The sequence below is a fragment of the Coregonus clupeaformis genome, chromosome 10 (assembly GCF_020615455.1).
Source record: "Coregonus clupeaformis isolate EN_2021a chromosome 10, ASM2061545v1, whole genome shotgun sequence".
Taxonomy (NCBI): Eukaryota; Metazoa; Chordata; class Actinopteri; order Salmoniformes; family Salmonidae; genus Coregonus; species Coregonus clupeaformis.
The window spans coordinates 51,352,090-51,370,298 of record NC_059201.1 but is presented as its reverse complement, the minus strand read 5'-3'; the positions used below and the strand labels follow the sequence as shown (position 1 = coordinate 51,370,298).

The 18,209-nt window shown below is 41.8% G+C and overlaps 1 protein-coding gene across 1 annotated transcript in view; it reads left to right on the top strand.

The window, feature by feature from the left end:
• LOC121575532 (uncharacterized protein KIAA1755-like) overlaps window positions 1-11,789 on the top strand; it is a 65,734-nt gene extending 53,945 nt beyond the window's left edge. The window contains exons 22-24 of the mRNA XM_041888693.2: window positions 8,695-8,936; window positions 10,852-10,902; window positions 11,127-11,789. Coding sequence (XP_041744627.2) covers window positions 8,695-8,936; window positions 10,852-10,890 — 281 coding nt within the window. The 3' untranslated portion in view covers window positions 10,891-10,902; window positions 11,127-11,789. The remainder of the gene's footprint in view (window positions 1-8,694; window positions 8,937-10,851; window positions 10,903-11,126) is intronic.
• Window positions 11,790-18,209: the final 6,420 nt, after the last annotated feature.

The following is an 18,209-nucleotide window of genomic DNA, read 5'->3' as shown; positions in this document are numbered from 1 at the left end:
ATGGTGAAATAAGTATAGCCAGTTATAATTGTAATGGCTTAGCTGATAATAACAAAAGAAGAACAATATTTACATGGCTCAAAGAGAAGGAATATAATATCTATTGTATACAGGAAACTCATTCAACAATTCGAGATGAAGTAGCGTGGAAAAAATAATGGGGGTGGGAATATACTTCTCCCATGGGCAAAGAAATTCAAAAGGGGTGATGATATTAATTAATAGTAATTTCGATCCGAATGTGCAAATTGTCCAAATAGATACGCAAGGTAGATGGATTATTTTAAATATGTTATTGGACCATAAACAGATATGGCTCATTAACCTTTACGGACCAAATAATGATGATCCACAATTCTTTGACAATATATATAATACATTATCAAGCCTGCAAGCAACTCAAGACAATATTATTATGGTGGGGGATTATAATACTGTTTTAAATAGCTCAATGGACCGAAAAGGAAATCACACCACAAACAATCACCCACATGCTCTTAAGGAAATTGTGAATGTCATGGATACATTAGAACTAGTAGATATATGGAGGCTTAAATATACTGATCTAGTGAAATATACATGGCGGAGACTGAATCAAGCTAGTCGTCTTGACTTCTTTCTTATCTCATTCTCGTTGGCACCAAAAGTAAAAAAAGTGTTGATAGGGGACAGAATGCAGTCGTACCATCATATAATAGGCATATACATTACTCTTACTGAATTTCCACGTGGGCGAGGATATTGGAAATTTAATCAAAGCCTATTGGATGATAATTTATTTATAATTAGAACAAAGGAATTTATAACTGACTTTTTCCAACATAACATAGGTACAGCGAATCCCCTTATTGTATGGGACACCTTTAAATGTGCCTTTAGAGGCCATGCAATTCAGGACTCATCTCAAAAACGAAAGCAATGTAGGTCAAAAATAGTTTATACTAAGAAATGAAATAGAAAGTCTAACAGAACAGATAGATGGCAATAAAAACTGTAACATAGAGGCTCAGAATAAATTAGAGGAAAAACAAAAAGAAATGGAGAAACTTATTCAAGAAAGATCAAGTGTAATATATTATAAAAATAAAGCAAACTGGATGGAATATGGGGAAAAATGCACAAAATTCTTTTTTAATCTTCAACATAGGAATGCTACCAAAAAGAACTTAATGAAACTGGTTACAATTGACGGAGTCACCCATAATTCACCAAATGATATTTTGAAGGAAGAAACAAAGTACTTTAAGCATATGTTTTCTTTTCAGTCTCCTCCATCTCCTCTAACTGAAGCTAATTGTAGAGATATTTTTTCTATTGATAATGTCTAATTAACAGCCACACAGAAAGACTCATGTGAAGGTGAAATTACAGAGGAGGAACTTCTGGATGCAATTAAAGACTTTAAGTCCGGGAAAACTCCAGGGTTGGATGGCATACCAGTCGAGGTATACCAAACCTTTTTTGATATACTAAGAGGACCGTTATTAGCATGTTTTAACCACTCCTATGTAAATGGTAGATTATCTGACACTCAAGAAGAAGGTCTGATCTCATTATTACTGAAACAGGATACAAGTGGAAAATATAAAGATCCAGTCCATTTACAAAATTGGAGGCCCCTTACACTTCAGTGTTGTGATGCAAAAATCCTAGCAAAAATGTATAGCGCATAGAATTAAAAAGGTATTGTCGGATATTATTCATTCTAATCAGACAGGTTTTTTACATGGAAGATACATTGGAGATAATATAAGGCAAGTATTGGAAACAATAGAACACTATGGAAAATATGGGAAACCAGGCCTGCTATTCATAGCAGACTTCGAAAAAGGCATTTGATAAAGTTCGACTGGGGTTTATATATAAATGCCTGGAGCATTTCAATTTTGGAGAATCTCTTATAAAATGGGTCAAAATCATGTATAGTAACCCTAGGTGTAAAATAGTAAATAATGGCTATTTCTCAGAAAGTTTTAAACTGTCAAGAGGAGTGAAACAAGGTTGTCCACTATCGGCATATCTATTTATTGTGGCCATCGAGATGTTAGCTATTAAAATCAGATCCAATAATAATATCAGAGGATTAGAAATACAGGGCTTAAAAACAAAGGTGTCATTGTACGCAGATGATTCATGTTTTCTTTTAGATCCACAACTAGAATCCCTCCACAGCCTCATAGAGGATCTAGATACATTTTCTAACCTCTCTGGATTACAACCAAATTATGACAAATGTACTATATTATGTATTGGATCACAAAAAAATACAATTTTTACATTACCATGTAGTTTACCAATACAATGGTCTGATGGTGATGTGAATATACTCTGAATACATATCCCAAAGGAAATAAATGGTCTCACTTCAATAAATTTTAATAGAAAGTTAGCAAAAATAGATAAGATCTTACTACCATGGAAAGGAAAATACCTGTCAATTTGTGGAAAAATCACCCTGATTAACTCTTTAGTATTATCCCAGTTTACCTATTTGCTTATGGTCTTGCCTACGCCTAGCAAACAGTTTTTTAAATTATATGAGAAAAAAATATTCAATTTTATTTGGAACGGCAAGCCAGACAAAATTAAAAGAGCATATTTATATAATGAATATGAATTCAGAGGACAGAAATTATTAAATATTAAAGCATTAGACCTATCACTAAAATCTTCAGTCATCCAAAAGTTATACTTAAATCCGAACTGGTTCTCAAGCAAATTAGTAAGATTGTCTCACCCAATGTTCAAGAAAGGCCTTTTTCCCTTTATTCAGATTACAACCTCTCACTTTCAGTTATTTGAAAAGGAAATAATCTCCCAAATGTCACTATTTCTAAAACAAGCCATAGAAAGTTGGTTGCAATTTCAATTTAATCCTCCAGAAACGACAGAACAAATAATGCAACAAATATTGTGGTTAAATTCAAATATACTAATTGACAAAAAACCTCCATTTTTTTGACAGAATGTTTAAAAAAGGTATAATCTTCGTAAATGATATCATCGGTAGGACTGGTGGAGTTATGTCGCACATGCAGCTAACAAAAACATATGGAAATGTCTGCTCTACCCAAAATTACAACCAAATAATTGCAGCCTTACCGCAAAAGTGGAAGAGGAAAGTGGAAGGGGGAGAAAGTAAGGAACTTGTCTGTTGGCCTTGCATTAAAGAACATAATTGGTTAAGGAAAACTGTGATAAATAAAAAAGTATATCAGTTTCACTTAAGGACCAAAGGATTGACAGCCGTCCCATATAGATTGCAAAATAGTTGGGAAGAGATCTTTGACGTACCGATCCCATGACATAGTGTTTATGAACTGACAGGCAAAACGACACCGGATTCAAAAATTAGAATCTTTCAATTTAAATTATTATATACAATTCTTGCTACCAATATAATGTTATTTATATGGGGGATACAATCTTCCCAGCTCTGCAGATTTTGCTGTGAAGAGACAGAATCATTAGATAATTTGTTTTGGTTCTGTCCATTTGTAGCTTGTTTTTGGACACAGGTCCAGGAATGGCTAAAGGATTGCAATATTTACCTGGAACTAACCTTGCAGATAGCATTACTGGGTGATCTGAAAAGTCATAGTCAATCAATCAATAATATAATAATACTTTTAGCAAAAATGTTTATTTTTCATTCACAATCTGTAGAAGCAATGAGAATAGAAAGGTTCAGAACTTTTGTAAAATATCACAGTACGGTTGAAATATATATGGCAAATAGAAATCCTATATGGATGGTGTTAAGAGATAGATGGGAGGTATTGAATAGAGTTGAAGGATGGGACTAATAACAAATAACAACAAATAATAACAAAGATAGCTAATAATGTAAGCATACTGTGTCCATAATAAGTATATAGGTTGTATGTTGGGAGCTTTTGGAAAGAGCACAGTTAGAAAGATATGGCATATAGAAGCAAACCGGATGGACATCATGAAAATGATCGGAGAGGTTGAGAGTAGAAGAAGTTCAGGAGCAAAAAAAAAAAATATATATATATATTGTGATGCCACGAGAGGCTACCGCTTCCAGCGGGATTGCCCAAGTAGTGCAAGGAGTCCAGGTTCAACCAAAACAAGGATTTTATTAAAGGTCTTCGGCAACTAACGAAATTATAACACAATTCTCTTCTTCCCCGAGCCCACACTCCAGACCGTGTCTCTTCCCTTCAAAACCAACTCCAGCCCATCAGCTCCTCATTTGTTTCAGCTGCGTGGGAAGATTGGCCATAGAGGGGTGGAGTTCCCGACCATACCAGCAGATGGAGCCATAGCTGTCTGGGTTTGCAGCCACCTCAGGGGGATGTAACGTCCCTCCAGGACACAGCCTCTCGTGACATCACACATCCCCCTCCTCGGGACCGACGTCCTCGTCGGGGTAAAGGCAGCGAAGAAGGCATCACGCCGGGAGAGGGCGTCCGCATTGCCGTGGTGCTTGCCAGCCTGCTCTCTCTTCAACTCCTCCACCTCTAGGACCAGGGACTCAGCCTCCTGTTGTCTCTCCTTGAGTTTCTTACTGAACGCATCAGCCTTGGTTTTAGCAGAGTTTAGCTTCTGTTGAGCAGCTTTCAGTTCCTTCTCTCTCTCTGCCTCCGCATTCTTCATCTTGTTCTCCAACACCTTGTACTTCTCCTCTGCCTTCTTCTGGACCTCCTTACTACTGCGCAGGGTCTCCTCACACTCCTCGATGGTCCTGCGCAGCCTCTCCAGCTCCTCCTGTTGCTTAGGGAAGGAGCTCTGTTGGAGTTTAGCCTGGAGGATATCTAACTCTTCTGTCTTCATGTCTAACTGTTGCTTTAACAAACGATACCTCTCAGCGGTCCCCTTCAGACCAGACAGTTCTTTGTCCAGATTCTGTAGCTCCGTCTCTGTGTCGGTCTGGGCACCTGCCATCCCTATCAGAGCCCGGGCGGGAGTGAGTAACTCGGAGGATTGCACCGGAGCCTTCCCAGGATGAGTCTTGCCTCTCCGTTTCCGAGGTACTCGGGTTATCCTCTCCTGAGACTCTCTCCAGAGTGGGTAAAAGGCTGGGCAGTCTCGTCCAATTAGGACAGGGACGGGGAGGGAATCAACCACCCCCCGCCGTCGTGTGTATGGTTCCCCGTGTGCTGGTCATTGTAAGTTCAGTAATGGGGTATTCTCTGGTGTCCCCATGGACACAGGAAACTGGGAGGACTTTCCCGGGGGTCAGACACGTTGGGCCCACCAAATCCTTACGCACCAGGGTGGCCCGGCTACCAGAATCCAGTAAGGCCTCCACATCATGGTGATTCACAGTTACCGGGCAGGTGGGGGGGTCGATCTGGGCCGCCATCTACGACTCCCAAGAGCGAGGCAACCCGGTGTGTGGGTGCTGAGCTGGAGGACTCCGCAGTGGGCATAGGTTCATCGGCTGGTTTCCCACACTGCCAGGAGATATGTCCCATCTCCCCACACCGGTAACACTGTCGAGTTTCCCCCTCCTGGTGTACTCTTCTTGGACCCGCCTGGTTTCTGGCTCCCCCTGGAGCCGGGATAAGTCCTGACGTGGCTGGGTTCGAGACCTTGGGGTCCTTTGGACGGGTCCTTCCCATTTGTGGTGGGGCCGCCCTCCTGGGGTCTTTTCGGGAAGCATTCAGCATCTCCGCTGTGGCCTGGTACTTTTCCACAGCTTCCACGGTCAGATCAGCCGTGGTCAAGGCCTGTTGACTGATGAACCGTTTTGCCTCATAAGGCAGGGCGCGTAGGTAACGATCCACCACAACGGCCTCCACCACCGCCGCTGCTGTATTCCTCTGCGGATCCAGCCATTTCCCTTGCGATTCGGACAAGTTCATGCATCTGCGCCCGAGGAGGTTGGTCTGGTTGGAAGGTCCAACTGTGAAAGCGCTGGGCCATACCAAATTTTGTGAGTCCATATCTGCTGAGGATCTCAGACTTCAGGGCATCATAGTCAGTAACCTGGTCAGGGCCCAGGTCCCGGACAGCATTCAGCGCTTCCCCGGTTAGAAAGGGGGCTAACAGACCAACCCACTGTTGCTTGGGCCAGGCTTCCCTAGTGGCCGTGGCCTCAAATGCATGCAGGTATGCCTCAATGTCATCGGTAGCTCCCATCTTAGATATAAAGTCACTTGCCTTTATTGGGCGGGTATTTTGGACCACCCTCTGTCTCTGCAACTGCAATTCCTCTGCCTTCAGAAGGTTGGCTTTCTTTTGCTCCTCCAAGAGAGCCACGTTTGCTTGCATCTGGGCTTGCTGGCCAGCAACAAGGGCTTTCAATATGTCCTCCATTTCAGTCGGGCGGGGAGCCTACGGCCAACTTGGAAAACTGGGTGATCAAACCTTCGGTATCCTCCTCTGACATGCACTATTAACGCTTGAGCGTGCCCGTATTCTCCACCATCTGTGATGCCACGAGAGGCTACCGCTTCCAGCGGGGTTGCCCAAGTAGTGCAAGGAGTCCAGGTTCAACCAAAACAAGGATTTTTATTAAAGGTCTTCGGCAACTAACGAAATTATAACACAATTCTCTTCTTCCCCGAGCCCACCCTACAGACCGTGTCTCTTCCCTTCCAAACCAACTCCAGCCCATCAGCCCCTCATTTGTTTCAGCTGCGTGGGAAGATTGGCCATAGAGGGGTGGAGTTCCCGACCATACCAGCAGATGGAGCCATAGCTGTCTGGGTTTGCAGCCACCTCAGGGGGATGTAACGTCCCTCCAGGACACAGCCTCTCGTGACATCACAATATATATATATATATATATATATATAAATTAAGCTGATCCATCCCCCCAAAAAAACCCCCAAAAAATAAAAATAAATGTCAGTTGACATCTCATAGCCAAGCATTCAGAGGTCGAGACAGTAGGTGAGAGAGTGCGAAAATCCCCCCACCCCCAACGGGCCTGGGCCCAGGTACTTCAGCCGCGCTAAACCACTGCATTAATCCGGCCCTGTAAATCCAATAACATGGTGTCATGTTTTTTGTTGATTTCATGTTGCATTCAAGCCACGAAAGAAAATGAGTCAGGCTCTTTTACGCCCTCTTCCAAATGGTAGCTATAAATGCAGAGGTTGAGCACAGTGCAAAAATATGATGAAGTGTGAATATTTCTGCCACCCGCATACAGGAAAATGGTTCCAAATAAATGACATTATTACGTGCTCCACCTCCCATGTTATCTACATGATTAAATGTCCATGTGGGCTGTGTCATGTAGGTAAAACCTCTCATTCTCTCAAACAGAGAATTAGTGAACAAAAAAGTTCAATCAGGAGAAACGACAGGGATTATCCAGTTGCAGTACATTTTAATTACCAAAAACATGAGATTTCTACCTTTTTAGAGTTTGTGGCATAGAGAAAGTCAAGATATCAGACAGGGGAGGTGATATAAATAGTACTCTGAGCAACAGAGAATGTTTTGGGATTTTCACTCTCCAGACATTATTCCCAAAAGGTCTTAATGATGAAATGTCCATGCATGTTATATTTTAAATGTGAATATGAACTAATGCCACCACGTCAGCCTACTTTGACGTTTTTTCTTGCACTGTACCCAATGATTTATGAACACTTACTTGATAGGTCAATGTCCTCATTGTGGTGTTACAGACGTGTTTAATACGTTTTATGTACACACTTTATTAGAATACTGAAATGCACATTGTTATATTTGGCAACACATGTTATTTTCCCTCGACTCCAACCCCATTCGATGCATTGAACGGATGTGGGTGGAGCAATGTCTACATGAGGGTGCAAATTAAAAACACTCACAAAAGCTCTGACGAAGGCCTTAAGGCCGATACATAAAGCTTAATAAAGAGCAGTGATACTAGCAAGAGCAGTGTGCGGGTTTCTTCTTTTTTCTCATCTTATTCAACTGTTACCATGCACCTGCAACAAAGATAGCTCAGATGTGCGAGTGCCTTTTGAAAGTTGACAACTTTCAAAACTAGACGTTGAACTGACGTCTGTGCCCAGTGAGAAGACGTGTTCCATTTATTTTTCTGTGCTGCGGCTCTGTCTGGCTACTGTCCATAAGGTTAGCGGAAGCAGAGTAGGCTACCTTGTAATTTTTGTCGTATTAAAAAATATTCTACTGTCTCCAGTCATTTAAAGTGTGGTAAAAATTGCATGAAATGTGTTTATAAAAGGCCACATTATTTTCATGCAAAGAAAGGAAAATAAACATACAGTATCTGATATAGCCTAGACCTACTCCACTACGCGCTGCATTGAACGGTCTTTTCTACGAATAGTGATTGAGTTATGTTATTAGCCTAAATTATGACTTTCCAATTTACTCATCACATTAGCAATACATCTGCAAATGCAATGATTCATGGAATGCTTTATTATAAAGGTGAATTTCTATGGTGAAAGTTTGCTTTCCCAAACTTGAGACTCACTGCCAGACAGATAACTAATTGTGTTTGGGAATGCTTTATTAATATGACAGAGGATCTATTTTCTAATTTATGATTGAACTAAAGACAATGTATAAAGGGTCAGTCATTGAAAAGCCCTGAGCCCATATTTACTAAGCGTCTCAGAGTAATGTAGGAGTGCTGATCTTGGATCAGTTTTGATTTTGAGTCATAATGAATAAGAGGGGGGACGTGATCCTAAATCAGCACTCCTTTCAGATTAGAATGTGGACAAGTCTTACGGTTTCCCCTTCCTATTCCAGTGAACAGCTCAGAGTCTTCGGGAGAGAGCGTGAGCGGCTTCAGCAGCTGTCACTCCGCCATTGGTGGAGAGGCGGAGGACGCCTCCTCCGTGTGCGCCTCCGTCGTCAGCCTGAAGGAGGTGCTAGCCCGCAGACCCGAAGCCGACCTCCACAAGGCCAAGAGTCCCACCCGGTCCACAGAGAAAACCATCTCGCCCTTGCTCCCACCCAGACCACCAGCCATGACTAAGGATCCACCCAAGGTGTGGGTTGAGACTAACCATGAGCAGTACAATTTCGCAGGATTATAATGCTATTAGGGTGAATTCTAAATCAAATAGTAACTTAATCATGCATTGAGGTGGTGTACAGTCGTGGTCAAAAGTTTTGAGAATGACACAAGTATCGCTGCTTCAGATGTTACTATGGTATACTGAAGTATAATTACAAGCATTCCATAAGTGTCAAAGGCTTTTATTGACAATTACATTCAGTTTATGCAAAGAGTCAATATTTGCAGTGTTGACCCTTCTTTTTCAAGACCTCTGCAATCCGCCCTGGCATGCTGTCAATTAACTTCTGGGCCACATCCTGACTGATGGCAGCCCATTCTTGCATAATCAATGCTTGGAGTTAGTCAGAATTTGTGGGTTTTCGTTTGTCCACCCGCCTCTTGAGGATCGACCACAAGTTCTCAATGGGATTAAGGTCTGGGGAGTTTCCTGGCCATGGACGCAAAATGTTGATGTTTTGTTCCCCGTGCCACTTAGTTATCACTTTTGCCTTATGGCAAGGTGCTCCATCATGCTGGAAAAGGCATTGGTCATCACCAAACTGTTCTTGGATGGTTGGGAGAAGTTGATCTCGGAGGATGTGTTGGTACCATTCTTTATTCATGGCTGTGTTCTTAGGCAAAATTGTGAGTGAGCCCACTCCCTTGGCTGAGAAGCAACCCCACACATGAATGGTCTCAGGATGCTTTACTGTTGGCATGACACAGGACTGATGGTAGCGCTCACCTTGTCTTCTCCGGGAAAGGTGTTTTCCGGATGCCCCAAACAATCGGAAAGGGGATTCATCAGAGAAAATAACTTTACCCCAGTCCTCAGCAGTCCAATCCCTGTACCTTTTGCAGAATATCAGTCTGTCCCTGATGTTTTTCCTGGAGAGAAGTGACTTCTTTGCTGCCCTTCTTGACACCAGGCCATCCTCCAAAAGTTTTCGCCTCACTGTGAGTGCAGTTGCACTCGCACCTGCCTGCTGCCATTCCTGAGCAAGCTCTGCACTGGTGGTGCCCCGATCCCACAGCTGAATCAAATTTAGGAGACGGTCCTGGCGCTTTAGGAGACGGTCCTGGCGCTTGCTGGACTTTCTTGATCGCCCTGACGCCTTCTTCACAACAATTGAACCTCTCTCCTTGAAGTTCTTGATGATCCGATAAATGGTTGATGTAGGTGCAATCTTACTAGCAGCAATATCCTTGCCTGTGAAAGCCTTTTTGTGCAAAGCAATGATGACGGCACGTGTTTCCTTGCAGGAAACCATGGTTAATAGAGGAAGAACAACGATTTCAAGCACCACCCTCCTTTTAAAGCTTCCAGTCTGTTATTCTAACTCAATCAGCATGACCGAGTGATCTCCAGCGTTGTCCTCGTCAACACTCACCTGTGTTAACGAGATAATCACTGACATGATGGCAGCTGGTCCTTTTGTGGCAGGGCTGAAATGCAGTGGAAATGTTTTTGGGGGATTAAGTTCATTTTCATGGCAAAGAGGGACTTTGCAATTAATTGCAATTCATCTGATCACTCTTCATGACATTCTATATGCAAATTGCCATCATCAAAACTGAGGCAGCAGACTTTGTGAAAATTAGTATTTGTGTCATTCTCAAAAATTTTGACCACGACTGTAGAGCCAGTGGTATAGTGGAAACACTGCTGCCGCTATCACAGGTATGCCTTCCCACCGGAGACCAGGCCCGCCTTACCTCCTTGCATCTCCCATCCACTTCTGTACTGTTTGAATAAAGCATATATATTACAAAAAATAACAATATACAAAAATAAAGTCATGCACTGATGTCAATGGGAGGCTAAGTGAAAATGCACCCCTTCGTGATCTGGTAAGCTATACCACATGAAGTGATGTTTATTATTTAATTTTTTCCCCCCACAGGTTCAAAATGTGGCCATTGGAAAGTCAACCGAGGTTTGAGCTCTGAGTTTGGTAGGTTTGTCTGTAATGATGATGTCACTATGCACCATCTATAGTTGGCCTGTATTTATGTCTGGGGATTTTTGTTCAATATAATTCCATATATGTTTGCGTTGTATGTAACTGTATTTATTGTATATACTGTATGGGACTGTCTTTTACACATGGATGTTTCATGTTCTCAGTAATTTTCCCTAGGTTATCCAACCACAATCCTATATTGTCTCTCTTCACAGAATTGGACCTATCCACAACAGAAGGACACCATGAACTGTGTCACTGTATAAAGGGGACTATTATATGACAGTTACTGTACTCTACTTTTTCTATTCTGTTTTTATCTGACCACTAAAATGACATGTATTTCACATATGTTCTTATTGTTTTGCAATTAAACATGTACGTCTGAATTGTGTTTGCATTGTGTAAGACAAGTACATTCAACATGTAATTAACCTCAGTGTTATATCAGATTCAATAGCTATAATGTATACCTATAATGGTATACTTAATGGTATACTTATAATACCATACCTGTAATGTCACCATGTCACCCTATATAAAGCACAGCGTTTTAGGGGATTGACATAATAGGTTATAGTGAATTGCAAAATGTGACAAAGAAATTGTTGCACGTGATGCAACCATCATACCTGTCCTTGAGCGTGCTCTGACCTGTAATCGGCAGGTGTGAATGTCATGCCAGGCATAGAGCATGTTCTCTGCCAAGCTAAACCAATAACACATGCTCTCAGGAAACTGTGTGGGTAACATTTAGATAAAACTGTGGTGAATCAATCAATTAATCAACTTCACCTGTCTTTTTATGTATACTGAGCAAAAATATAAATGCAACATGTAAAGTGTTGGTCCCATGTTTCATGAGCTCAAATAAAAGATCCCAGAAATGTTCCATATTCACAAAAAGCTTATTTCTCTCAAATTATGTGCACAAATGTGTTTACATCCCTGTTAGTGAGCATTTCTCCTTTTCCAATATAATCCATCCACCTGACAGGTGTGGCATTTCAAGAAGCTGATTAAACAGAATTTAGGGCTCCCGAGTGGCGCAGCGGTCTAAGGCACTGCATCTCAGTGCTTGAGGCGTCACTACAGACCCCCTGGTTCGATTCCAGGCTGTATCACAACCGGCTGTGATTGGGAGTCCCATAAGGCAGCGCACAATTGGCCCAGCGTCGTCCGGGTTTGGCCGGTGTAGGCCGTCATTGTAAATAAGAATCTGTTCTTAACTAACTTGCCTAGTTAAATAAAGGTAAAATAAAAATAAAACACAGGTGCAACTTGTGCTGGGGACAAGAAAAGGCCACTCTAAAATTTTGTCACACAGCACAATGCTACAGATGTCTCAAGTTTTGAGGGAGCGTGCAATTGGCATGCTGACTGCAGGAATGTCCACCAGAGCTGTTGCGAGAGAATTGAATGTTCATTTCTCTACCATAAGCCGCCTCCAACATCGTTTTAGAGAATTTGGCAGTACGTCCAACCGGCCTCACAACCGCAGACTACGTGTAACCACTTACAGCCCACGACCTCCACATCCGTCTTCTTCACCTGCGGTATCATCTGAGGCCAGCCACCCGGTCTGATGAGGAGTATTTCTGTGTGTAATAAAGGCCTTTTGTAGGGAAAAACTCATTCTGATTGGCTGGGCCAGCTCCCCAGTGGGTGCGCCTATGCCCTCCCAGGCCCACCCATGGCTAGGCCCTTGTGAAATCCATAGATTAGGGCCTAATTTATTTATTTCAATTGACTAATTTCTTTATATGAACTGTAACTCAGTGAAATCGTTCAAATCGTTGCATGTTGTGTTTATATTTTTGTTCAGTATAGATATGTTTATTATTTAACATTTGCTCTTAATACATGAAATATGCAGTTATGGCATGAGATTACAGTTACAACTGCCATACTTCAGGCCAGAACTTCACCCTAGGTATGGTGCATCACGTGCAATAACAATATTACAACAGCCAAAACTTGCTAACTAGTTTAAGCAATTTGATTGACAACATTGTTGAATCAAATGTGCAAGACCAAACATCTTTTAACAGTAGAAACATAAATTGGTTCCATGCCATCCTTTCAGTAGGAGAGCCATGACAAGATCTGTCCATGATTTTTAAATCTCATGTTGAAGAGAGCTTATCAACTAAATTAAATGATTGTTAACTGGTGCTTGCTTGTAATGTGTTTTTTTGGTTTTTATTAGTACAATTATAAGCACAGTATTGCACTGTTATGACAGTATGGCTAGTCTCGTAACAAGTTCATAATAATCTTCGAGACTAATGAACATTTCATTCGTTTTCACTTCATCTTTCTCACTTTGATTCCTCAACATTAACAGTTATCTTTTTCCTCTAATTGGATGTTGTTAGTGCAATTTTATATGTATTAAATTATGAAACTGGTCAAAATATTTACAGTTTGTGTGCTTTTATTTTTATTTACTTTGATAAGATTAAAAAAAGATAAGAAATACTTTTATTTAATCCCAAGCGGAAATTGATTTGTCAAAAATAATGTGAAACTGTACCAACATTTTAAAGGAATTATCTATCAAATAGGTAGTTTGTGAAGAAAAATTAGGTGTCAAATAAATTACAGTGCATTCGGAAAGTATTCAAACTGTGGCACGTAATGTTAAGATTTATATGAAAGACAGCCATTGAGATCTATGTCCAAAAAATAAATGCTCCCAGTGCTAAAAGGTCAAGTCTTTTTGAATGCCAAAACAATTTGAACAGGAAGACTTTAGAGTAGAGCATTGTTCTTCAACCCTGGTTAGTGAGAAATCTATTATGCGTCTCTGATGTCTCTTTCTGTGTTTATCATTTTAATCAACTTAATCAGTGTTGTTCAAGACTGTGTGCAGGCTTTTATTTCAGCCCAGCACTAACATACAGTATGTGATGATTAGTTGTTTAGTTGGATGCGAAGTGTTGGTGTTAGGCTAGAACAGAAGTGTAAACTCAGTCTTGAACAACACTGATTAAGTTGATTAAAATGAAAAACACAGACATAATCAGAGACATAATAGAGAAGATGCAATAAATAGCGCAAACACATTCACTTTCTGGTTGGTCAAAAGTATCTGTCATTTTTTTTACCTCAAGATCCCCCGCCTGGCAAAGTTGAAACGCACACTACCACACCCTCCAACGGACCTGACACCAAACAAAGTCCAAAGACTAAGCCATCAGCACCTCCAATCCAACCCCCCTCCCCCATATACAGAGCTCCTCCATATCCCCCCTCCCAAAACTCCATCTTCAGAAGCATCAGCGGCCTACTTCACCTGGGCATCGTCAGTCTACCAGGTATTGTGTTTGTTCTAAATGACATCCAGTGATACCCAGTGTTGTCCAATAAGAAACAAAAAAATATGTTTTCCTTTGCAAAGCGTGTTGCTACGGTGTTCCCTTATGAATACGCCGCTGGTCCACACTTTCTCTATCTCTCCATGACACCCTCTATTGTCCCCTCCACCCCCAGGTAGCAGAGACAGGGTGGGCAGGGCCGTGCTGGAGGTCCATGGGCACCGAAATGCAGTAATTTCGGTTTTCATTCGAATGATTTTTTTATCCTTTGCTTGTTTGAAACAATTGCAAAGACATTGCTAACTTTGTATTTACAGTCAACTTTAATAAGATTGCTTTTGGGAAACTGGGCACAGACCAGTTGATCACCTACACCCTATAAAGAATCACAATGACTACCAGGACTATTTGCTTATGCCTGCCCATACCATAATCTCACCACCACCATGGGGCACACTGTTCACAACATTGACAACAACAAACCGCTCGCCCACACGACGTCATACACGCTGTCTGTCATCTGCCCGGTACAGATTCATCTGTGGAGAGCACACTTCCAGCGTGCCAGTGGCCATCGAAGGTGGTGGAGAATGGTAGAGAAATTAACATTCAGTTCTCTAGCCACAGCTCCTGTGGACATTCCTGCAGTCAGCATGCCAATTGCACGCTCCCTCAAAACTTGAGACATCTGTGGCATTGTGTTGTGTGACAAAACTGCACAATTTAGAGTGGCCTTTTATTGTCCCCAGCACAAGGTGCACCTGTGTAACGATCATGCTGTTTAATCCGTTTCTTGATATGCCACACCTGTCTGGTGGATGGATTATCTTGGCAAATGAGAAATGCTCACTAACAGGGATGAAAATAAACTTTTTGTGTGTTTGGAAAATTCTGGGATCTTTTATTTCAGCTCATGAAACATGGGACCAACATTTTACATGTTGCATTTACATTTTGGTTCAGTATATTTCATGATGTGTAACAACATGTCCGCAATGATGTACCAAATCTGTGATTTAGTGCATTATTATTGGTTAAGCATTAGAATAAGCTTCCTCAATATTTGCAGCGATATAGGCCTAAGTGATAATATCTCTCTAGGAGCTGATACTTCATCAGTATTGTGGAATAATTATAATGTTAAGGTAAAATGTTAATGGAGAAAGCTAATCCGAGAGCAGCAATGCCTTTGTTTCGATCATATCAGTATTGATACATGCGCCAACGACGCATTTAGCAAACGTTCTTTCAGCGTGGTGTTTTGGGAAACGCATGTTACAGTTTCCGCCATTGTAGGGATGATGCATCGTTAAAACACTCATAAGCCCATCAGTATCGGGAAACCGGGGCCTGGTCTTTCCACTCTTACCTTACTATAATTGTGATTCATGCTTTTTTTGTGTGTCCTTGTAATACACATTGTTAACACACATTGTGTGAGATGAAACTATGAAATGGACGTGAATATTTTACATTGTTTGGAAGTCATTTAGGTAACCCTCTCAGCACATTTTAATGCATGTTGTCAAAACATTTGTCATGGATTTTTGGCTATATCTTTTCACCACAGGGGGGCAGTGAAATACCACCATCTTATGTTTCACGCAACACTAGTAGGGCCCTTTTCGAATACTTTAATAATGCATCCTTCCTTCCCCCCTTCCTTGAAGTAATCAGCGAAACTGACATGGTTTGAGGACTGTATATAGTGAAATTCTAATCAAATTAAATCAAATCAAATTTTATTTGCCACATGCGCCGAATACAACAGGTGTAGACATTACCGTGAAATTCTTACTTACAGCCCTTAACCAACAATGCATTTATTTTTTCATAAAAAAGTAAAATAAAACAACAACAAAAAAGTGTTGAGAAAAAAAGAGCAGAATTAAAATAAAATAACAGTAGGGAGGCTATATACAGGGGGGTACCGGCTAGTTGAGGTAAAGTGACTATGCATCAATAATTAACAGAGTAGCAGCAGCGTAAAAAGATGGGGTGGGGGTGGGGGTGGGGGTTTAGTGCAAATAGTCTGGGTAGCCATGATTAGCTGTTCAGGAGTCTTATGGCTTGGGGGTAGAAGCTGTTGAGAAGCCTTTTGGACCTAGACTTGGCGCTCCGGTACTGCTTGCCGTGCGGTAGCAGAGAGAACAGTCTATGACTAGGGTGGCTGGAGTCATTGACAATTTTGAGGGCCTTCCTCTGACACCGCCTGGTATAGAGGTCCTGGATGGCAGGAAGGTTGGCCCCAGTGATGTACTGGGCCGTACACACTACCCTCTGTAGTGCCTTGTGGTCGGAGGCCGAGCAGTTGCCATACCAGGCGATGATGCAACCAGTCAGGATGCTCTCGATGGTGCAGCTGTATAACTTTTTGAGGACCCATGCCAAATCTTTTCAGTCTCCTGAGGGGGAATAGGCTTTGTCGTGCCCTCTTCACAACTGTCTTGGTGTGTTTGGACCATGATAGTTCGTTGGTGATGTGGACACCAAGGAACTTGAAGCTCTCAACCTGTTCCACTACAGCCCCGTCGATGAGAATGGGGGCGTGCTCAGTCCTCTTTTTTTTCCTGTAGTCCACAATCATCTCCTTTGTCTTGGTCACGTTGAGGGAGAGGTTGTTATCCTGGCACCACACGGCCAGGTGGATCTGTTGGGGCGGTATGCTAATTGGAGTGGGTCTAGGGTTTCTGGGATTCGGTGAAACATGGTCTAGGGTTTCTGGGATTCGGTGAAACATAAGATATTACTGTTTTTAATGTCCCGTTGGTAGGATAACCGTAATCTTAGGTCATCTAATTTATTTTCAAATGATTGAAGATTGGCTAATAGGATTGATGGAAAGGCAGTTTACTCGCTCGCCGTCGGATCCTTACAAGGCACCCCGACCTACGTCCACGATATCTCCGTCTCTTTCTCCTGCGAATGACGGGGATTTGGGCCTTGTCCTATCATATCAGGGATTACTCCAATGGAAGAAGTAAGGAAGGAAAGATGCAGTTGTAAAGTCTTTGAACAGGGCCATTGTCTCCCACTTCTAAAACAGATTAAAAGATAAAGACACGCCATCCACTGTGTTCTCAGTTAACGCTATAGCTTTACCCCCAGCTGACACTGGTCTCGCAGCCGGAGCTGTTTAAAAGCCAAATGTCCTCATAATACACATTTTACAGTCTAATCCGTTTACACAGCTTTAATGGACACACTTTGAAATTCAAGGTGACGGCTGTCTCGTTAAAACAGATTAGCCCTTTAATGTTGTCCCCTTAATGTCCCTCATTTAACCCTTTATGAGGCATCCCGTCCTGACAAACCACAATGACAACACTATAGCCTGCAGGCCATAGGCTGACTGCCAACTCTCTGTTGTGTAGGCTTTTAAAGAACAGACAGCCCCAACTGGTAACCTAAGATGGAGTAATTACGGTGAGGCGTGAGTTGGGGGGGGGGGGGCTGTGTGTGCATGTGCGTGCGTGAGACGGACAGACACAGTCAGAGGGAGAGGTGAAACCACTAAAACCGCTCAAATAACACTTCAAATTCCAGGAAAGTTTGAACAACTTTTTAATGTGCCCCAACACGCTTTCCTGTTTTCTCCTAATGATGCTTCAGGTTAGGAAAATAAGAGTCATCACATCATAATAAATCAACTGTCAAACTATAATCCACCCATTCTGAGATAAAGAGCTGATTGTGGTGTATCTAGTTACTCAGCGTTCAAATATTGGTTGCTCTACATGACTGACTTCACCCAATTTATCCTTTATGAATTCATAGTGATTTCTGTCCACTGCACAGTAGTCAATTATGTCATTGACAATGATCTATCACTTTCTCTCATAGATATTTACCGACTATTTAAACACATCTTGGGGACACATACAAATGTGAATCGCTATAGTGAAGAAAACATTATGATGACCTTGCATGATGCCTTGTCCTGACATGTTTCCTTATTGGTCGGCCCTATAGGAGCAA